The sequence below is a fragment of the Euleptes europaea genome, chromosome 14, assembly GCF_029931775.1.
Source record: "Euleptes europaea isolate rEulEur1 chromosome 14, rEulEur1.hap1, whole genome shotgun sequence".
Taxonomy (NCBI): domain Eukaryota; kingdom Metazoa; phylum Chordata; class Lepidosauria; order Squamata; family Sphaerodactylidae; genus Euleptes; species Euleptes europaea.
The window spans coordinates 37,976,818-37,999,742 of NC_079325.1; the positions used below are offsets into that span (position 1 = coordinate 37,976,818).

The window sequence follows — 22,925 nt, forward strand, 5'->3', positions numbered from 1 at the left end:
TCTTTGTGGTGCTGATAAAGTCTAAGCTATACAGATGTTTATTCACTGCAGAGCTTGCTGCTGATCTTCCCAATATCCTGACTGAAAAACCAGAAATATTACGCAAGGCTGTACCCATAAACTGCCAGGTCCCACCCTGCCTCTGCCCTGACTCATCACATCTTGCTTTAGATCCATCTAACCTGCCTCCACCCCTAGCATTTTATATTTTGTTAAAAACCAAATGCTGGATGTCAGGTTGCTCCTTCTTCTATCCCCTGCCCTTCCTCAGATTAGTAGCCCATGAGGTATTACTGGAAATCTTCTCCTCAAAAGAGAGAAAGCTACGCAATACCAGGAACAAATAAATTCTTTATTAACCAGAAGGAAGGCATTTGAGGAGCTGAGGGAAGAACCACTATTTTTTATTGGGTCCTCTCTGCTTTTTCTTAGTGACCTTAGTCTTGTCTTCAATGAGTTTTAAGCCTTGCTTCTTGATCTCATCCCGGTTGGGCACAACACTGTGGTCAATGTCAGCAAAGTTGAAGACCTCTGCAGAAAGGAAAGAGAACAAAATCTTGTCAGCCCCTTATGAGAAAAAAAGATAGTAAGCTGGAACCAAAGCAAACTACCTGATTTGACTGAAACGGGGCTGTGATTCTTAAAAAGGTAAAGGTCCTCTGTGCAAGCACCAGGTCATTCCTGACCCATGGGGTGACGTCACATCCCGACGTTTACTAGGCAGACTATGTTTATGGGGTGGTTTGCCATTGCCTTCCCCAGTCATCTTCCCTTTACCCCCAGCAAGCTGGGTACTCATTTTACCGACCTCGGAAGGATGGAAGGCTGAGTCAACCTTGAGCCGGCTACCTGAAACTAACTTCTGTTGGGATCGAACTCAGGACATGAGCAGAGCTTACTGCAGCTTACCACTCTGCCCCACGGGGCTCCTGTGATTCTTAAAGTGGTCTATAAAACCAGCATAAATTTGTAGAGACAGGCAAACAAAGAAAAAAATCAAGCACTATTGTGGAGATGAAGACTGGATGAGCAATGAGCCTGAGTGGAGTGAGAGGGGGAATCCAGGAGACAGGTGGCAGATGTTTTCTCCCAAAGAAACAAAGGCAATGACAACAGCGCCATTGCTACTCATGTACAATCCTTTTCCTAAATCACTGTAATCTCTGGTCAAACATGTTTTGCAGATTTTCATAGTATTACAAAAAAGAAACAACAACCCTGCAATATCTCCTTTCTTAGAGAGGATACTGGAACAAATTTTGTATACCGAGGGAGACTTATTTACAACATTCATGTTTGCATCTGAAGAAATGAGCTCTAGTCCATAGAAGCTTATGCTGGAATAAAATGTTGGTCTTTAAGATGCCACAAGATGACTGTTTATTTTTGCTACAACACCACTACCATTCTGAAAAGGATTCTTTGTCTCCTACCAGAGTTTCCTTAGAAGGAGGACCATTCCAAAATAAGAGACTGTGAAACAGAACTGTAAAACTGAACTGCGATATTCTAGACAGACAAACTGTTCTTTGGAAAATTGATTGGGCAACCCTAGTTACAAGAAATGAGTTTGCCAAACTGCAATACCTGTTCTCTAATAGTTTCTATCTTCAAAGCAGTCATACCTCTGACATCATCTTCATCCTCTTCAAAAGTGATCCTCAGGTTCTCATCCTGATCTCTGGTACTTTCCTCTAGAAAGTTTCTGACTTCTACAAAAGTCTGCACAGACCAGAGAATAGAACCAGATTTTACTTAGTATCCAGGGGGTGGATTATACCACACCCAAATACACAGGAGTAAACCAGTGAATGCTAGTAGCATTTATGGCTCCGGAGATACACTTATGAGAATGCGCTCACTGAAATCTTCTGCATTACTCTAAATAAAATTACCAGTGATTATGGGGAGGGGAGCAGCCTGATAGCCCAGCCTAGTCTGATTTTGTCAGAACTGGGCTGCTAAGCAGAGTTGGCCACAGTTAGGACTTGGATGGGAGACTATAAAGGGAAACCAAGGTTGCTGTGTAGAGGAAGGCAAAGGCAAACCACTTATGCACATCCCTTGTCTTGAAAAACCCATGGTCCTGGGGCCATCATGACTCAATTGTGACACAACTGCACACTATGATGATGATGATTTTGCCTAACTCTTTGTTCTGCCACCAGAATAAGTTATGCAAACTAATGTATGCAAATTAAATGCACAATTTATGCAGGTTGCACAGTCTAGCTCTTCTGCACGTGGAAAGTTTTTGCTTCCATCAAGAAAGCCAACCCTACTATGTGAACATTTTCCAGGAAAGAACTCCAGAGCATACCTCATTGGTCTCATCTTGACTGTAGTCAAAACTTGCCATGGTGTTAAATATCTGTAACAGATGCATCAGCTTCACTTCACAGAACTGCAGCTTGTCAAATACATCACCGGTGTCCATACGGAACTCTTCCTAGAAACCAAGAACATAGAATTTAAGCAAAGCCCTATGGAATCAGGCAAATGGTCCATCTAGTCCAACATTCCATTACCCAGATGCCTTGAAGTGCTCACATGCAAGGGCAAAGAGATCAATGGTTGTTGTTGCTCTCCCGCAACTGGTATTCAAAGTTTTGAACTGCTTGACTTCAGATGCTTTTAAAAATTCTGTCCCCTCCCCACTCTGGTGCTTCTGGTGGTGGCTTCTTTCCTGAAGGTTTGAATGATCTAACCACACCTGATACTGAGACAGGACAGAATCACATGTGCCCTGACAAAGGCTCATTGTTCTGTGCTCCCCCCCCCCTCACTGATGTCTACAGAGACATAATGAGCAGCCTAATGTTGGGAGTGGCTCATTCTTCTGCATCTCTGTATTGATAGGGAGGGATTGAGCCATTAACACCCAATGTGGAGATACAGCAGAATTAACTATTTCCAGCAGAGACTGATGGGTAGGCTGCCGAGCCGGAGCAATGAATCATTCAGAGATGAAACATGCATTTACAGGTGGGTAATTTGGGCCAACAGGAGCTTTTCATGTTTAAACTGATTTTATTTCCTGCAACAGACTAGCAGTTTTTTTTAACACACTGAATTTGGGTGGATTGCAGTTTTTTTAACACACTGAATTTGGGTGGATCGCAGGTCTAATGAGGAGGAGCTAATGAACAGGACTCTGAAGGACAAAAATCTCAACAGCACACCCACCTGGCCAGGAACAGGGATGCCACAGAGCCTCATGGTGAGGTTTTCAACCCCATTTTCGAAATGGAGTAGGAGCTCCTGGTGCTTGATTGCCCGAGACTGCACTTCTTGAAGCCTGGCTGCTTCCTTTTTCAGGTTCTTCTGCAACTCCTTTGATAGCTTACTGAAGCTGAATGGGAATTCACAAAGGCCTAAACACACATGCTGGATAATTACACTGTGGATAACACACGATTCACTTGCACAACTTACTGCCACTGTGCCACATGATGGCTGCTAAGAGGGGATTAGATAGAATCGTGGAGCAGAGGTTCATCCACAGCTATTAGCCAAAATGGCTAAATGGAGTGGTGGAAAAACAGGGGAGCGCCTAGTGGACCATTGTGGGAAGCAAGGTACCGACCATTGGTCTGATCCAGAAGGCTAGGTTTGCCAGCTCCGGATTGGGAAATACCTGGAGATTTTTGGGGTGGAACCTGAGGAGGGCAGGGTTTGGGGAGGGACTTCAATGCCATAGGGTCCAATTGCCTGAACTGATCTCTTGCCTGTAGATCAGTTATAATAGCAGGCGACCTCCAGCTACTACCTGGAGGTTGGGAACCCTAAGTAGGGCACTTCTGATGATCTAAAATATGCTAGGTTGTTACAGCCAACATTCTTGGATAATGTCACACTGAGGATTTTAAGGTAGGTGATGGGAAAGACCCCTGCCTGAGACCCTGGAGAGCCGTGGAGAGGGGCCATGGCTCAGGGGTAAAGCATCTGCTTGGCATGCAGAGGGTCCCAGGTTCAGTCCCCAGCATCTCCAGTTAATGGGACTAGGCAGGTAGGTGATGGGAAAGACCTCGGCCTGAGACCCTGGAGAGCCGCTGCCGGTCTGAGTAGACAATACTGACTTCGATGGACCGAGGGTCTGATTCAGTAGAAGGCAGCTTCATGCGTTCATGTGTTCACACATTACAGACAGATATGTAGAGAGTCTGGAGCAGCTATGCATCCTCATATGCAGTTAAGTCCAAAGACACTAAAGAGCTTACAGGTTTCTGAGCAGAGAGAGGCGTCCAATATTTAGAATGAGATTGTGGACTAGAAACAGGGGACTCATGACTTGAGAACCAGCTCGCTAACATCAGACCCAAGTCAATGGTACATGCAAGAGACTTCTCTCTGTCTGTTTATGGGGAGGGGGCATGGCTCAATTGTAGAGCATCTGCTTGGCATGCAGAAGGTCCTAGGTTCAATCCCCGGTATCTCCAGTTAAAGAGACCAGGCAAGTAGGTGATGTGAAAGACCTCTGCCTGAGACCCTGGATAGCTACTGCTGGTCTGAATAGACAATACTGACTTTGATGGACCAAGGGTCTGTTTCAGTATAAGGCAGCTTCGTGTGTTCATGTGTCTATTTACTCCACTAGGCAGCTTTAAACCGATGAGTACCTGATGGAGCTCTGGGTCTGGTGGAATTTCAGCTCTGCCCGGTCCAGTTCCAGCTGCTTCAGCTGGGCCTTCAGATCTCTGCGTTTTTTCTCACTCTCTGCAATCTGCTGCCACAGGTTCTCCTCCGACTTCTTCTGGGCTGTGAATCTCCCAGCAATATCCTGGAGGGGCCTCCAAATTAAAAACCGCGCTTGCACAACAGAGTTTAAAATTGGCACAAAACCAGTTCAGTTCTCGTGGCTTGTTTGTGGGCTAGAGGCACCTGGTTGGGCCACTGTGTGAACAGACTGCTGGACTTGATGGGCCTTGGTCTGATCCAGCAGGGCCTTTTTTATGTTCTTATGGCTTCCTCCATACAAGCACAGGGGGGGATAATGGTTTTCAGAGGGCGTTAGGGATTCTTTAAAGGGCCAAAAGGGTGAGGACTGAATGCTCCATCTGCAGCCATCCTACAGTTCCTTCTTTGAACCAAAGGCCCACAAGTTGTGCTCTGAATGAGTGCAACATTGTGCAGATGCTCCCATTTCAGTTAGGGGTTTTTGGTGTTCTGTGTGTAGTTGTAGCGGGGGGGGGGGGCTTCATCAGACAGCAGCCCCAATTAGAAAGTTACTGAGGTATACATGAACTAACTAACATATTTAAACAGTAGTGGCGGGACATGCAAGATATTAGCACTCAGACTGAGTGAGAAATCCAAAATCCATAAGACCTGGTGGAGGAGTGAGGTAGTATTGACTTCCTTGATGAATCCCAACTCAGCAAATTCATGTTGGGTTCTCACTTTGAAGTTCTTTGTAAGAGAATAGTGACTTTTAGATCGGAAACAGAATGGCGTGTAAGACTAAAATGTTTAACCACTGATTTCCAAATACAATCCTTTTTACTGTTAGATTTGTGTCAACTTATCCTTTTGCATAGGGACTGACCTATTTGTCCAATGTAGAGAGTAGACACCCCTATACTCTCTACACTGGACAAACAAGTCAGCATTTTTAAGATGCCGCTGGACTCCTGCTTGGTTTTGCTAAATGTACATCATGTCAGAATTTTGCCAAACTGCCGTGGAACTACAATACCCAAAGATGGGAACACTGGACTGCACTCTTGATCTTTTCCACCTCGCTGGTCACCAGACCCTCGTACTCAACCTGAGCCTTGGAAACGTCTAGTTTTGTACCTGAAAAGCAGTAAAGAGGCAAGAGATAGCACAGATGCCTGAACCATATATCCCCAGTTCCTCTAGGCAGGTCTAGTTCCTGGTTTGGGGCAAGGCAAGAGTCATTTCAATTTTTTATTATTGCATATTTGTCCCATCCTTCTTCTAGGGAGGTAATGGTGCCACCCAGGGTCCTTTCCTTGTCCATTTTTATGTTCCAACAACCCTGTGAGGTAGGCTGAGCAAGAGCAATTGGCCCAAGGTCACCCAGTGAGTTTCATAGCAGAGGGGCCCCTCTCTTGTCTTGGTCTGACACTCTGTCCTCTGTGCCATGATGGCTGTTCACTGGGAACATACACAGCATTTGCTTGACTCATGAATAGGGTTGCCAACCTCCAGGTGGTGACTGGAGATCACCTGCTATTACAACTGATCAGTTCCCCTGGAGAAAATGGCTGCTTTGGCAATTGGACTCAATGGCATTGAAGTCCCTCCCCTCTCCAAAACCTGCCCTCCTCAGACTCCACCCCCAAAATCTCCAGGTATTTCCCAACCCAGAGCTGGCAACCCTACTCGTGAATATGTAGGGCCTCCTGAGGAAGGAATTCTTTCATACTCCTTTAAGTCCTATGAGCACCTTCATGGCCAAAAGGAACTCACAAGAGTTGTGCTCTTCTCCCCCCAGTAGGGTTGCCAACCTCCAGGCACTAGCTGGAGATCTCCTGTTATTACAACTGATCTCCAGCCGACAGAGATCAGTTCACCTGGAGAAAATGGCTGCTTTGGCAACTGGATTCTATGACATTGAAGTCCCTCCCCTCCCCAAACCCCTCCCTCTTCAGGCTCCACCCCAGAAACCTCCCTGCCCCCCAGGCTCCACACCCATCATGAAATGGGAGCTTGTCCTGGAAGCCCCTGAGACATCACAGGAGTTGTTGGGTCCATTTCCTATTCCTGATCAGAGCAGCAGCAGCAAGTGGCCCTGGAGGGCAGAGAGATTGTCTGCTGGGCTATGACGAATGCTGCCCCTGACATTAAATAACACAAAGCAAGGTGGCTGGGGCTGGGAAAGACAGAGACAAACCAGCCCTTCTAGCTTGGACTTTATGATCCAGGAGTACCAGAGGTCTTAGGGAGTGGATCTCGATCAGCGTTCTTACCTTTCGTTTCCCAGCCTCCCAGGGAGGGAAAATCCATAGCGAGATCACGTCGGACCAGCTGCAAAATAATTAGAAGTGAACATATGCATTAAAATGAAATAAAGGAAGGCATGTCTACAAACTGGCAGGACTAACAAAAACACAGGAAGAGCCCACCTGGATCAGAGCTGAAATCCATAGACAAATCATCCTGTTTCCATCAACAGCCAGCCAGATACTGCTGGAAAGTCCGCAAAGCAGGGCTTGAAAGCAACAGCCCTCCCTTGCTTTTGCCCCCCTACAATGCCGGCACTAAAAGATACATTGCCTCTAAACATGGAAGCTTCATTTAGGAACACAGCTAAAAGAACTTAATCATTTTTATTACTTGATACAACAACATTATTTGATACAACAAAGCAGCACTCTGCACACTCCCCAGCGACAACTCACCATCTTTTTGTGTCTCTCAGTGGCTTCCTTGGTGCGGATCCTTTCTATCTGTTTCTTCTGGCTGCTGAGTGAATTGTCCCTGAACTTTCTCTCAGTAAGTAACTCGGTCTCTGTATTCATCATCTCTGCCTGCAAACACCACAGCAAAGGTTTGGGGAGAGGGGGAAAGAGGTGAGGGACAATGTTTGCATGTTAGGAATCACTATATTCCACACCATATCACAGCCATGTCACTTTCCACCCATAATATCCTTCAAGGAGCTGAAAGCTGAGGCACTGACCCAATTCACTGTTGCAAATGGAATGCAAGATGATGATGATGTCAAATAAATAAATAAATATTGCAAGGATTACCCAGACAATGTATATAGTGAACTGTAATACAAATACATCGTATTCCCTATTACTATGTATGGGTGTGAAAGCTGGACAGTGAAGAAAACTGATAGGAAGAAAATAGATTCCTTTGAAATGTGGTGTTGGAGGAGAGTGTTACAGATTCTGTGGACTGCCCAAAAACAAATCAATGGGTTATAGATCAAATCAAGCCTGAACTGACCCTAGAAGCTAAAATGACTAAACTGCGGCTATCGTATTTTGGTCACGCCATGAGGCGACAAGAGTCACTGGAAAAGACAGTCATGTTAGGAAAGGTTGAGGGCAGCAGGAAAAGAGGAAGACCCAACAAGAGATGGATTGACTCAATAAAGGAAGCCACAGCCTTCAATTTGCAAGATCTGAGTAAGGCTGTCAAAGATAGGACATTTTGGAAGACTTTTATTCATAGGGTCGCCATGAGTCGGAAGCGACTTGACGGCACTTAACACACACACACACACACACACAATACAAATACATTTCACATACATTGTGTCTGTAATCTTTCACATACTTTGTCTGTAATCCTTTCAACATCCTTGTAATCAGGCCAATATTATTTGCATATTCTAGATGCAGAGAAAGCTATCTTATCGAATGCACTTTTATCTCATGCACAAGTTCCCATGGAACAGTAGGGATTCGAACCTGGGTATCCCAGACCCTTGTCTGACAGTCTAATCACCACATCGCAGATGCCATACAGTCTGGATTTTACCTTGGCAGCCTCCATGGCCTCTGTGCTGTCTATGGCCATTAGATGCATGCCTTTGAGCTCCCCTTCATAGACCTCCACCATATGCTCTAGGCTGTCCAATAGAAGAGGTAACTGAGCCACTTCCTGGAGGCAAAGAAAGAGGTGGCCTGATGTTTGGGCCAGTTTCACACATGCATGTTAATCAGTCACAGAAGCAGCTTCTAAGTTCCTCTTGCCCTTGACACCGGCTTCATACTAGCTGAAATGGCAAAACTTACTGCATTAATAAACCAAAAAGAAGATAATGAATTTGTGTTAGAATGGGAGGCATGGATAACATACTGTATGAATTAATTTAACTGTGATATCAAGGGATATGTTTTGATCTAATTCAGATTTGTTGAGATAATTAAGAGATGATAATGATTAACTAGATATATATGACAATAGACATAGATGTTTTATTATAAGAACTAGATAATAAATACAAAGAGAGTAACAATGATAATAAACGGAGAGAGGAGGGTGAGGGGAAGTCAAAGATACACATACTTGTTAATGATAAGATACATTTTATTAGATCGTACAATATATTAATGGATATTTGTAATTGAATTTGATTGCATACTGTGGATACAAAGCCCTTTTCCTCAGTCTAGACAAACTGTGTGTAAAATAGAGCTCTCGGAAGGTGCGTATCTGCCCATGTGGTGACATCTCCATGTGGGTCCGAAGCTCTGGTGTGAGGCGAATTTTGTGGGTTTTCTTGTTGTTGATCAGAACCTGGAGGCTATATTTTTATATCACTTTACTTAATCAGAATGTTAATCACTCAGTGAATACAACATCACCCATCTCACCCCGAGAAATGTATAAAGATCATTTCATGTTCTTTTCCTTTTGAACATGGGGAAATTGCTTGGCAGTAGATCCAGGGTAAAAGAAGCCTGTGGTGCATGTTTGGAATTTGGCGCAAAAAGATGTGGTACAGGAGCAGTCATTTGAACAACAGAATTGCCTTGCTGGATGAAGCCAAAGATCCATCTTGTCCAGTTTACTGTTGCCAACAGTGGCCAGCCAAATGCTCACCAGCAGGGAACTAAACCATGATTCCATGGCAGCGCAGGGATTTAAACTTGGGTCTCCCAGATCCTAGTCCAACACTCTAACCACTATGAAGCTCAAGACAATGTATTCTCTGGGACTTAATAGAGATCTGGGATTCTTGTCTCATCACCAATGCTGATTTCTCCATGCCTACTACCCCACTGCATATCACACCTAATCTAATCACGCCTGCTAATGTCATTTACTTGCTTTTGACATTTACGTTGCCATTGTGTGTCTAATTCACTTGTCTTTACTTAAGAATAGATGGAATCACATTCTAGCTGTATCTGAAGAAGTGAGCTGTGGCTCCCGAAAGCTCATACCCTGCCAGAAATTTTGTTAGTCTTTAAGGTGCTACTGGACTCCTACTCTTTTCTAACCACTATGTTGCAGATGGCACACAATTCCGATCTTATCAGTAACAGTCCAAAGTTCCCTGCAAAAAAAACCCACTCACATCTCTCAGCAAATCCACCATCTTCTGGTACAAGGCATGGGCCTTCTGTCCAGTGCCAACTTTTACAAGCATCTTCTCAATGTCGTTCTCCAGCTGACGGATTATCTGCAGTGTAGGAAAAGCCAGAAAATATAAGGCAGCCTTGGAAAGATCTGTTACATTCTGTTATCTTTATCCTGCCCTTCCTTAAGGCAGCTCAGGGTGACCTACATTGTACTCCCTCCTTCATTTTATCCTCACAACAGCCCAAGGAGGTATGTTAAGCTGAGAGTGTGCGACTAACCCAAGGTCACCCAGCATGCTTCATGGCCAAGTGGTGGATTTATACTATCCATTCCATTTATTTACTAGCTCTTTTGACCAAAGGGCTTGAGCTTAACAAGTGGTGGATTTGAACCTGGGTCTCCCCAGATCCTAGTTCAATACCCTAACCACTGTCCCACACTGGGTCTCCAAAACAAGGGCATACATTTTAAACTTGTTAATTGGTGAAAGGAATTTGAGCAGATGAGTCCTTTAACCAATTTCGTTTCTATATCCCTGCATGTTACCAATGGTGTTGTTTTGAGATACTGTAAAATAACATACAATTTTATCAATGTGTGTGTGTAAAGTGCCATCAAGTCGCAGCCGGCTTATGGCGGCCCCTTTTTTTTGGGGGGGGGGTTCATGGCAAGAGACTAACAGAGGTGGTTTGCCAGTGCCTTCCTCTGCACAGCAACCCTGGTAATCCTTGGGGGTCTCCCATCCAAATACTAACCAGGGCTGACCCTGCTTAGCTTCTGAGATCTGACGAGATCAGGCTAGCCTGGGCCATCCAGGTCAGGGCAATTTTATCAATACCAGCTACTATAAGAGCCAGTGTGGTATAGTGGTTAAGAATGGTGGACTAGTATCTGGGAGACCCAGGGTTGAATCCCCATTCGTGCCATGGAAGCTCGATGGATGACCTTGGGCCAGTCACACTGTCTCAGCCTAACCTACCTCACAGGATTGTTATGAGGATAAAATGGAGGAGAGGATAATGATGTAAGCTGCTTTAAGCAGAGGCTGGACAAACACTTGTCAGGGATGCTCTAGGCTGATCTTGCATGCAGGGGATTCGACTAGATGGCCTGTATGGCCCCTTCCAACTCTATGATTCTACACAGTGCTGCTAGGGCTTGAGTGTGGTAGACTGAAAAGAGAACTTGTCTTTTCACTCACAATAGGCTCTATGGGATGCTGCTAGCATTGAGGGCACTCCAGGGATGCAAAGGCTTTGGAAGTCAACTACCAAGCCTTGGTCTGCCTACTCCATCCCCTAGATCAGTGATGGCGAAACTTTTAGAGACGGAGTGCCCAAACTGCAACCCAAAACCCACTTATTTATCGCAAAGTGCCAACACGGAAATTTAACCTGGAATCTAGGGGAAGAGGAAGAATTTTGGTAGCAGAAAACTTTCTTTTAAAGGCTTTTAAAGGCAAGGAGCAAGACCCCACTATAAATCCACCTTGGAGGGTACCGTTAAATAAAAGAACATGGAAAAGAACTATAAGAAGGGTCACCCTATCCGTCTATTCCAGCAAAGCAAACATTAGTCCCTGCTCAACACATTGCAGGCTAGCAAAATTTTATTTCAGCAGAAACCCCTGTGGCTAAAACTCCGCTTCTTAGATGCGCCAAGCAGATAGATCTTCACTCTGCTTACATTGTATGTATACAGATTGGAGAAAACATGTACTCACTTAGCTCAGCCAAGAGGGGCCCCTAGCATACAGAGCGAAATGCAACTCTGCAAAGCTCAAATCTAATCAGGAGAAATACAGAGGCCATCAACTAGTTACTAGCTGAACTAGTAATGTGAAGTTTTCTTAAGACAGTCATAGCTTGAAAGCTTTTATGCATGGGAGGTTTTGCCTTGGATTTGCCACTCTTTAGATGCACATTTTTCTCACCCAGGTTCTCAAAATGCAACAATAAGCCCATGCAGAGTTTTGAGAATTCGGATGGGGGAAATGTGCATCTAGAGAGTGGCAAAACCTCCTATGCATAAATGGCCATAGTGAGAATTTACTATCCCAGGGGCCTGAAGCAAGAAAATGTGTGTGTGTGGGGGGGATCTTGCTGCGGGGATCCAAGTTGAACTAGGAGGCGGATCTCACACCGATCAGTCCCAACTTTAGGGGGAAAGAGTGGACAGCGGAGAACTAGCTAAGGACAACCCTTCCCCACTGAGGGAGGAGAGCGTGCAAAGAGAGCGCTGGACTGGAAGGGGCCCGCCTGGCCACTTCCCCCAGCCCAGAGGGAAGCCAGAAGAAGACGAAGGCGCCTCTCCCACGCCAACCCGTCCAGGAAGGGGGGGATCTGAGAAGGAAGAGGGCTCCGCGCCATCCCCCAAAGCGCACCGCTCAGGCCGGCAGCGGAGGGGCTTGAAGCCGGGCCCGACGCCCCTCACCCCTGCAGCTCGTCCCCCGACCTAGCCGCCCACCGAGGTGCATGGGTGGGGAAGAGCCGGAGAGGCGAGCTGGCCCTGAGGAACAGCTGAGCAGCGGCTGCAGCTCAGCTGAAAGAGGGAGGGGCCCAGACGCAGACCTGGGAGGCCTTTTGGAGCCCTGGAAGAGCGGGGCAGAGCCGGAGAGGCGAGCGGGCTCAGAGGAACAGCTGAGCCCAGAAGCAGACCCAGGAGGCCTTTTGGAGCCCTGGAAGTGAAGGACGGGAGGCTCGGGAGGGGGCAGACGCTGCTGCTGTGCACCGGCCCTCTCACACAACTGCAGCGAGCCACTTACCCGCGCGTGCCCACAGAGAGGGCTCGGCGTGCCGACTCTGGCACGCGTGCCATAGGTTCGCCAACACGGCCCTAGATCCTGCCCCATTCTAGGCTGGCTCCAGACATTCACCAGCACAGCATATCTCTGGGTATGAGCATACCTTGGGGTTACGCTAGTGTAGGGCTTAGTAGCCATCCTAAACCTTGGGAGATGGGTTTAGGATTGCATTGCACTTTACTCAGAACATAAATTCATTCACTTAAATACAAGAAAAAAAATGACACTGGTTCCTTCACCATGGAGAGTTTTTCTTCTTCTTCTGTGCCTCCCCCCCCCCCCAAAAAAAAACCTACAGTGATTTTTCTGGGAGCTTTTGCATGACATTGTCATCTCCTTAAAAGTTTTATGTTCCCTGAATTAACAGCCCTGATGGTTAAAACTGGCTCCCTCCAATTTAATCTATGAACCCCTTAGCTGATGTATCAGCAGATTCAAAGTGGCAGCCCTAACAGATCTGCACAATGAGAGCATGTGATGTAGTGGTTAAGAGCAGTGGTTTGGAGCGGTGGACTCTGTTCTGGAGAACCGGGTTTGATTCCCCACTCCTCCACATGTTTTGGCTAATCTGGTGAACTGGATTTGTTCCCCCACTCCTCCACATGAAGCCAGCTGGGTGACCTTGGGCTAGTCACACTTTCTCAGCCCCACCTACTTCACAGGGTGTCTGTTGTGGGGAGGGGAAGGGAAGGTGATTGTAAGCCAGTTTGATTCTTCCTTAAGTGGTAGAGAAAGCCGGCATATAAAAACCAACTCTTCTTCTTCGTCTTCATCTTTACATAGCGCTTGAGAGTGGTCAAAGCACCTCACATGTACTGTTGAAGACATTCGTGGTAGCATGAGTGTTTTCATTCCTCATACTGCAGACAGAGGGCTGGGACTGACAAACAGTGCCTTACCTAAGCCCACCTGGAGACTTCATGGGTGAGGTGAGATTTGAACCAGGGACTTTCTGATTCACAACTCAGTCTCTGAGCCTCCAGGCTGTGTGTAATAATTACTTGATTGGTGTAATTTTCAGCAGGAAGGTAAGTGGGCGACCTGATTCATCGGCCCAGGCCCAGAATTTTCTCCAATGACCACATTCCGCAGTTCCCACCTTCGCCACTGCTCACAGCCCATCTTACATCAGTCTCACCTGCAACTGGGCCTGAACCTCAGGGCTGGCAGTTTCCAACTCCATCAGCCGTTGCAATCTCAGCTGCATCTCTTGCAAGAGCTCCCCCCTCCTCTGCACTTCATACAGCAAGAAGTTATGCACATTCATCCGATCGAAGACGTAACTGCTTAAAACCTCTCGAGCTTTCTATCAGGGAGCAAGGAGACCAAGAAAAGGCATGAGCCAAAGGTGTTGTAGAAGTATGCCCCAATCCTGTTCCCTCATTCCTCATCCAAGTCTTTAATCCTGTTTGTTGCAGCTGATAGGAGATCTCCAGCTGATAGAGATCAGTTTACCTGGAGAAAATGGCCGCTTTGGCAATTGGACTCTATGGTATTGAAGTCCCTCCTCTCCCCAAACCTCACCCTCCTCAAGCTTTGCCCCAATAATATCCAGGTATTTCCCAACCCGGAGCAGGCAACCCTAACTATGAAGCAGAGGGTCAGCCCAAGATGGCATTGGTGACGGATTTGACTGGTATAGAGAAGGGTTCTTCCAGTGGCAATATGCTACAGATCTTGTACTCTTTTTGGAAAATCGCTGCAAGACTAACAGATTCCCCTGAGGAAGCCTCTTAATGAAACGTGTAGGGAACTGGAGGATTTAAACTGAATAATAAAATATATTTTAACCTTATTTTGCACCATCAGCCTTTGCCTTATTTTTTATCTCTGCGCCAACAACACCATCTTGAGCTGCCTCTCTACTTGAGCTTGCTTGTTCCCACAGCAGCCATCATGTGAGTGGTAGGGGTGATCTACAAATATCTGTCTTCCTGTCTGGGCAGAGAAAAACATCCAGCACTAGAAAGCTGGACCTAAGACTTAGACTGGACCTAAGACTGGACAGCCCAGAAAAGGGTTGACAGCGTATGCAGGGGAGGATTCCATAGTGTGCGATTAACTGAGTTGGCCATTCTGCCCCAAGGAGTCCAATTAACTCTCCCTTTGGCTTCCGGGATCCACAAGTTACACATCTATCTAGAGACAGACCACACTTCCATCAAACCCTTTGTTCAAAAAAATTCAGGCTGGCCTCTTTAGAACATAAGAAAGGCCCTGCTGGATCAGACCAAGGCCCATCAAGTCCAGCAGTCTGTTCACACAGTGGCCAACCAGGTGCCTGTGTGTGTGTGTGTGTGTGTGTGTGTGTGTGTGTGTGTGTGTGTGTGTGTGTGTGTAAAGTGCCGACAAGTCGCAGCCAATTTATGGCGACCTCTTTTAGGGTTTTCATTGCAAGAGACTAACAGAGGTGGTTTGCCAGTGCCTTCCTCTGCACAGCAACCCTGGTATTCCTTGGGGGTCTCCCATCCAAATACTAACCAGGGCTGACTCTGCTTAGCTTCTAAGATCTGATGAGATCAGGCTAGCCTGGGCCATCCAGGTCAGGGCCGGGTGCCTCTAGGAAGCCACAAAGAAGAGGACTGCAGCAGCACCATCCTGCCTTTGATCATCCCCTCTTTGATCATCCCCTCCTTCATTTTGTCCTTGCAACAGCATTAGGCTAGACAGAGATCACAAGATCACCGGTGAGCTTCACAGGCAGCTGAGTTGGGATTTGAACCCGGGTCTTCCCAACGCTGGCCTGACATTCAAACTGCTGCAGCTCCACAGCCTCTCTCTCACCTCCATGTTTTCTTTGGACAAATATATTTTGAGGTGCTTCCGATCTCGGCAGGCCCGGCTGATTGTAACTTGGTCATACTGCAAGGAGAGAGAGGGAAAAGGAGGGAAACGTCATGCTTGAAAAATGTCCACAGCTCTGGCAAGTGCAAAGAATTATGCAAGCATACACACTCTCACAACTGGGCAGAAGGTAGCCATTTTACAGGAGGGGGATTATCCCTGCTGGTCCTTTTGGATTGTTCAACCCTGTTACAGATTGGTAGCTGCCATGCCATACAACAGCACTGAAGTGAAACAGGGGGTAGGCCAGCAGCCCCCCTCTAGAGTACAGAGAACCTGGGCCCTCCTACCAAAGTCCCAGTTGGAGACCCACAGAATTGAAGGAGTTCCTCCTAAGAAACAGGGAGGGAACAGCTAGTCCCATACAAAGTACCCAGTCCTCAGGCTTTCTAGATGCCTGCCTCCTGTGGATCAAGCCAAGGTTAATCTAATATTGTTAATATAGCGCTTTCAAAAGTTCACACATATATTACCTTTACAACAATCCTGTAACGTAGGCCAGTACTTTTCACCCAGCCCCCATACTGGATATTTGGGAGCAGCTTGCATAAGACCACCTTATGAGTGTGTGGCTGAGGTGAGATTTGAAACGGGCTCTTCCCGGTTTGTAACTAGCCACTATGCTATACCATCTCTTGGCACTTGGTTCTCCTTCCCTAGTGAGGCCTGACTAGCCTGATCTTTAGTGACTTTCTGGGGAAGAAGAAGAGTTGGTGTTCACATGTTGATTTTCTCTACCTTTAAGGAGTCTTAAACCAGCTTACAATCACCTTCCCTTCCTCTCCCCACAACAGACACCTTGTGAGGTAGGTGGGGCTGAGAGAGTTTGAAGAGAAGTGTGATTAGCCCAAGGTCACCCAGCAGGCTTCATGTGGAGGAAGGGGGAATCAAATCTGGTTCTCCAGATTAGAGTCCGCCACTCTTAACCACTACACCATGCTACACCATGTGGGCTCTTTCTTATTTCAAGAGGTTTATGCTGGCCAACTCACTTTTAGGTTGTTTTAAATAGTGGGGTGATTTTCAATGTTTCTGTTATTGGAATATATTTTGATTTTTATGGCTCGTACAGTTTGGTTATGTTTTATCAAACCTCAACATAACCTGCCTTGGGCCCTTCAAAATTAAGAAAGTTGGGGTGCAAACTGAACAAATTTTTATTTATTTATTTGGTTTGCACAGCAAATTTCTTGGTTTCTTGGTATTGTGTTTATCAGATGAAGGGCTGTGCAAAACAGCACTGCTCTTTCCAGAAAACACAAAATAAAACCTAATTTAAAAGCAATGCTGGGCAAGACAGAAGACTTTACCTGAATATACCTATTGGTCTTTTTAAACCACTCAGCTCTGCTGTGTGTAATGCTAGCATGCCAGCTACCCTGCTCCCACCTGGGTACAGGTCCCTGAAGTGCTAAGACATATCATTATGTAAGGCTACCTTTATATTAGGATCAAACCAGATGAAATGCAGGAAGTTCTGAACAGATCTCCAATGCATTTTTTTTAAATGGGAGCTGCAGGGAAGAAGCAGCAGCAGCAGCATTGGTTTTTATACGTCCGTGATTATGGTAGTTTTATCAATACGTTATAAATATATTGAATGTCAGGCTGGTTCTAGAAAAAATAGCTCATCTAGGATTTGATCCTGAATGAATAGGCCAGTGGTTAGTGCAAGCCAATGGCTTCAGATGCCAGACAATAGACGTCTTAGTTCTTTTAAGTGCACTAGCCAATGCGTTTCATATTCTTTGTGCTGATTTGTTTATTTTGTCTGTTGCAAAAATCTGACCTATTTCATTTGCTCCAAGACCTTTACAGCAAATAACACATAAGCCATAACTTTTATTTATGTGTTATTGTATTGCATTTTCCAAATGTTACTGCTTCCAATTCTAGCGTGGTATTCTTGGATTGTATTTTATTCAGTTGGACAAATTGTAAATAAGGGGTGGGGGGAGAGAAATGTTGGCAATCCAAACAGGGCCCTTCCAGAACCTCACCTGGTGCATGCAAACAGTGCCAGGGTGTGGGTGGGCTCTTGCCTACCGGGCAGCACGTTCAATTCAGGCCTCAGCCCAGAGGCAAGACAGGGGTGCCAAAAGGTCTTATCCAAGGTCCTGATGCAGCCCCAGACACACACACCCCTTGGCTGCTGTCTGTGGTGCTGGAGAACAGCCCATCCCGCCTGACTGAGCAATAACAAAACCAAAGTAGCCTATCTGTTGTGTTGGACCCAAGCCTGATGACGTGCACACAAAATTGGTACTTCCATAGGCATTCATGGTTGTGGTTGGATTTTAATGCTGTTCCACTGCTGAATTTATTGCTCTGGGTTTCCTCCTCAAATCCTTGCAACCGCTGCTCACCAACTTAACTTTACTGTAGACATCGATCCTTGTTTCTCTTGTTTTAACTATCATAACAGGCAGTTGCTTTGGAGGGATGTGTGCTGAGGGTGTGGGGTATAAATATCTTGCTCCTCTCTTTGTGAGAGCAGGGTAAGAATTTACCAGGATTTCCCTTTCCTGATTGGATTCGATGGCTTCTGAGTTAGTGATTTTCTGCTGCTGATTTTATCAATATGACATATTTTATTAGAAAGGTTTGGGGACCTTTTTGTTTGATGTTACTATTTTATATTGTCAATGTAGTTTTTATTTGGTAAACTATACCCAGGGAAGATTAATTAATTAACTACCGGTAACTGGAAAACAGGCCCAGAAAAATGAAGGTTAGTAAAATAGATTTATAATGGATAGCAGTGTTGCAGCATAATGAACTAACTTTTGTGCACCGTTTGTTTATTTAATTATTAATATGATAAGCAGTTTTTACTTGGATAAATGATTGGGGCCAGTGGTCTATACTGCTGTACATAGCTTATTGTAAGTAGGATCCTATTTATGTAATTTCTGAACAGCTTAATATGTCATGTGAATACTTATGCTATGAGTGGTGTAGTGGTTAAGAGCAGTGGTTTGGAGAGGTGGACTCTAATCTGGAGAACCGGGTTTGATTCCCCACATGAGTGGCAGATGCTAATCTGGTGAACTGGGTTGGTTTCCCCACTCCTACACATGAAGCCAGCTGGGTGACCTTGATCCGTTAGAGCTCTCTCAGCCCCACCTACCTCACAGGGTGTCTATTGTGGAGAGGGGAAGGTTATTGTAAGCCAGTTTGAGTCTCCCTTAAGTGGTAGAGAAAGTCAGCATATAAAAACCCAACTCTTCTTTTTCTTCTTCTTCCAGACTTCTAAAAACCTAATGCATTTGTTACTGAATGTCCAATTTTTTGGGGTGACTGTATTGGCTCACTATATGTAATTTGCCTTGAGTCCCCATGAGAACGGTGAACTATAAATAACGTAAGTAAATGAATATGTGGAATGGTATTTTCTCAATGTAGACTACTTCCCCTTTTCATCAGAAAAAAATGTACTAATTATCTTTATTTTTATTTACTGTGAAATAAATTTAGAAATGAAACAGGGGTAACTCCCATTTATTATGTCTTTGTCCAATCAGGGAGTCAAAACAGCTAAAACAGAGGTGGCTTACATACCAAGTGCATTAGGGATTTGTTAAACTGCAATTAAGAGAAAGTGTGCACACATATAGTTTTGGGCACTTAATTTTTTTTCCTATTGACATTTGAGAATTTCCTGCTTAAACTGATAAAGGACAGAGTGTTGGGTGAGAACCCCCTCCCCGATGCTTTAAAGAGCACAAGAACATGCAAAAATCCAGCAGCACAGTTTTCCACAGCTCAGCACTTCCGTACCAGGAACTCCGCACCTACTAAATGTGTGCCTGTTTATGTACGTAAGTGCCATCAAGTCGCAACCAACTTATGGAGAGCCAGCAAGAGGCTTCCAAGGCAAGTGAGAAGCAGAGGTAGTTTGCCATTGCTCTCTGCAATCTTTCTTGGTGGTCTCCTACCCAAGTACAGACCCTGCTTAGCGTCCAACGTCTGATGAGATCGGGCTATACCATGCTGCCTTCCCTCCCATGTGCCTGTTCAGTCTGACAACCCTAAAGGAGCAACTGAGCTTGTTCCAGAGACCAAGATATTACTTCAGCTGTCCATCTCTTGGAATAAAGAAAGGTCCCATTGAAAAAAGCAACATCAAACAACTGTATAGCAATTTGGGTGCTCAAAGCACTTCATATACCTCATCACAGTATTCCTTACAACTGCTCAGCACAGCAAGGCAGCTTTGCAAGTGGCAAAAATCCCTTACCTTGACCGCCAGGTTCAGATCGTGCATTCCATCCCGTGCAGTCGCAAGCAGAAATCTGATCAGGTCACTGTTCTTACTGATAGCCTCCTTGATCGCCTGACCAAAAAGTTTCTTCCCTTGCTCTGGCAGGAAATAAAGTGGTGGAAGTAAGACCAAATGGGCAAAGCAATTAGAATGCCTACAGACATCTCTTCACTGACAACTCCAACAATATATAAACAATAAGAAAGGTGTCATGAGCATCGCACTAGGATTTGGGACACCCAGGTTCAAATCCTCAATCTGCCATGGAAGCTTGCTGGGTGACCTTGGGCCAGTCACACACACGAAGCCTAAACCTACCTCACAGGGTTATTGTGAAGATAAAATGGAGGACGGGAGAATGATTTAAGCCACTTGGGGTCCCCATTGGGGGAAAAGGTGAGGTATACATTAAGCAAATAATAAAGAAGAAAGAGACTGAAAACAAGTGACACAGTACAATCAGACAGCAGAACCAGACAGTGGTTAATTTGTGGAGGAAACAGCCACATGCATTTGTTAGGCAACTGTTACAACAGCTCTGTAAGGTACATCAATATTATCATCATGCACTTGCAGCTAAGGGGGTGACAGTTACTTGAGAGAAAGAGAGAGAGACAGAGAGGCCACACCTATAATGAGTCGGTGGTGAGATCTGGATGTGGGATGCCTTGATTTATAACTTCAATAACAGCCAGTGCAGCATTGAAGTTCAGAGTAACTTTCCAAGCTGTTTAGCTTGGAAAGAAGGAGGTTAAGGGGAGACATGACAGAGGTCTATAAAATTATGCATGGTATTGAGAGAGTGGACAGGGGGAAGGATTTCTCCCTCTCTCATAATACTAGAACGCGGGGTCATCTGCTGAAGCTGGAGGGTGACAGATTCAAAACAGATAAAAGGAAGTATTTCTTCACAAAATGCATAGTTACATTGTGGAACTCCCTGCCCCAGGATGTGGTGATGGCTGCCAACTTGGAAGGCTTTAAGAGGGGAATGGACATGTTCATGGAGGAGAGGGCTATTCATGGCTACTAGTAAAAATGGATACTAGTCATGATGCATACCTTTCTCTCCAGTACCAGAGGAGCATGCCTATTATATTAGGTGCTGTGGAACACAGGCAAGACAATGCTGCTGCAGTTGTCTTGTTTGTGGGCTTCGTAGAGGCACCTGGTTTGCCACTGTGTGAACGGACTGTTGGACTTGATAGACCTTAGTCTGATCCAGCATGGCCTTTCTTATGTTCTCCAAGCCCTCCATGAAGATAGTTTCAGAGGGCAGCTGTATTGGTCTGCAGTGGAACATCTAGATTTTAGTCCAGTAGCACCTTAGAGGCCAACAAGCTTTCTGGGGCATAAGCTTTTGAGAACCAAAGCTGCCTTTGACTCTCAAAAGCTTGGTAACTGACGAAGGGAGCTTTGACTCTCAAAAGCTCATACCCTGAAAATCTTGCTGGTCTCTAAGGTGCTACCAGACTGGAATCTAGCTGTTCTCCAAACTTCTACAGCAACCACTAGCAGCAGGACGAATTTTGCCCTCTGGCTACTGGGCCACACTCGCAAACAGTGTTGCGCAAGTCTTAAAAGGATAGGTGTTCATTCAAATCACAGCAGCTCTAGGGTCCTGAGATATTCCAGTGTAACCTATATAACCGATTATTTCTCCTCTACCATGCCTCATAAATAGGGTTGCCAGCCTCCAGGTGGTAGCTGGAGATCTGCTGGGCGGAAGAAAGAAGAGGGGAATAAAACCCAACCTAAAAACAGAAGCTAGGTCCCCAAGGTTGGGTAGAAAGAAAGGAGATAGATTTATTTATTTATTTATTTATTTATTTATTTGAAGTGCTAAAGGTATAGAATTATTTAATTTATAGAATTAATATAATTTATTAGAAGCGCTAAAGGTTAGAATTATTTAAAAGCATTAAAATAGCACAAAGGCATTTCCTGAGGTTGATAACTGTAACCACATACCAAACACGTTTCGGCCTATAGGGCCTTCATCAGTGGTTAATTAAAACCCTTGTTAAGACTGCACACATTTACAGAAATAAATAAATACATATACAAACCGTTCAAATCCAACCAGGCATGTGCATAGGTTGTAAAATCTATTCCCAATTACTCAAACATCCGGTCAGATAGGTTATAGTTGTAATACTGGTTAGTATATGTCTCTCATATAGTATGTGTGCAGGTATCAACCTAGTAAAGCAGTCAACCTAGTAAAGCAGATCTGCTGGGACTACAAGTGATCTCCAGGCATCAGATATCAGTTCATCTGGAGAAAAAGGCTGCATTGGAAGGTGGACTCCATGGCATTATGGCCTATTGAAGTCCCTCTTCAAACTCCACCCTCCTCTAGGCTCTACCCCCAAAATCTCCAGGTATTTCCCAACCCACAGCTGGCAACCCTCCCAAAGTCTGTTTATTTTGAAGGAAATTACTGGTGTCTTTGTGGCCAATTAAACTAGGCTGTCTGCTTATAGGACCATGCAAAAGGACATGAATTCACATTTGTGCAGAGAATCTTTTTTTTTAAAGTGTATTCCTCTAGAAAGTCACAAAAGCAGTCAGGATTACCTTGGACGGAAAGAATTTTCTGCATTTGGTCAATCTGCTGCTTAAGGTCTTTTTGCTTCTGGAACTTCATGGTGATCAAGTTTAAACACCTCCGGCTGAAGTCTGGAAATCGGTGCAGTGAGGAAGAGAGTAAGATATATATCCCCTTTGCCACCCTCCACCAGCTAGTCTACCAATGTGGGTATCAGACAAGACTTGGTTCTGTGACATCAGACAGGAGATTGTGATGCAATCACACCTCACTCAGTTCTCCACAATGGCTGCTATCTTAGAATCCCAGCATTGCAAGGCAACAGCCGGAATTCCAGCTAGAATGGCATTGGCAGGCCCTTTTCCCGGGCTGTTCTCTTGCTTAGGGCTGGTTCAAGCAGGAATCCCCCCACACCATGAAACGTCCAGGCTTGGTTACTGCACCACACT

The 22,925-nt window shown here is 45.3% G+C and overlaps 1 protein-coding gene across 1 annotated transcript; it reads right to left on the minus strand.

Annotated features, from left to right (window-relative positions):
• Positions 1-392: 392 nt before the first annotated feature.
• CCDC183 (coiled-coil domain containing 183) lies at positions 393-22,581 on the minus strand. Its single transcript, XM_056860819.1, has 14 exons — positions 22,506-22,581; positions 19,902-20,023; positions 15,602-15,679; positions 13,956-14,123; positions 10,010-10,114; positions 8,464-8,586; positions 7,368-7,496; positions 6,936-6,993; positions 5,696-5,796; positions 4,620-4,780; positions 3,187-3,352; positions 2,321-2,449; positions 1,626-1,722; positions 393-531 (listed from the first exon to the last, which is right to left on the minus strand). The coding sequence occupies exons 1-14, from the start codon at positions 22,573-22,575 to the stop codon at positions 398-400; spliced, it is 1,641 nt and encodes a 546-aa protein (XP_056716797.1). The 5' UTR covers positions 22,576-22,581; the 3' UTR covers positions 393-397.
• Positions 22,582-22,925: the final 344 nt, after the last annotated feature.

What these genes read in the sequence shown, in the direction of transcription:
- CCDC183 (XM_056860819.1), bottom strand. Translation starts at nt 22,575, where the DNA reads ATGAAGTTCCAGAAGCAAAAAGACCTTAAGCAGCAGATTGACCAAATG. An exon ending in GAAAATTCTTTCCGTCCAAG is followed by an intron (nt 20,024 to 22,505) that starts GTAATCCTGACT and finishes ATTTCCTGCCAG; the next exon opens with AGCAAGGGAAGAAACTTTTT. An exon ending in TGTCCAAAGAAAACATGGAG is followed by an intron (nt 14,124 to 15,601) that starts GTGAGAGAGAGG and finishes GCTCCCTGATAG; the next exon opens with AAAGCTCGAGAGGTTTTAAG.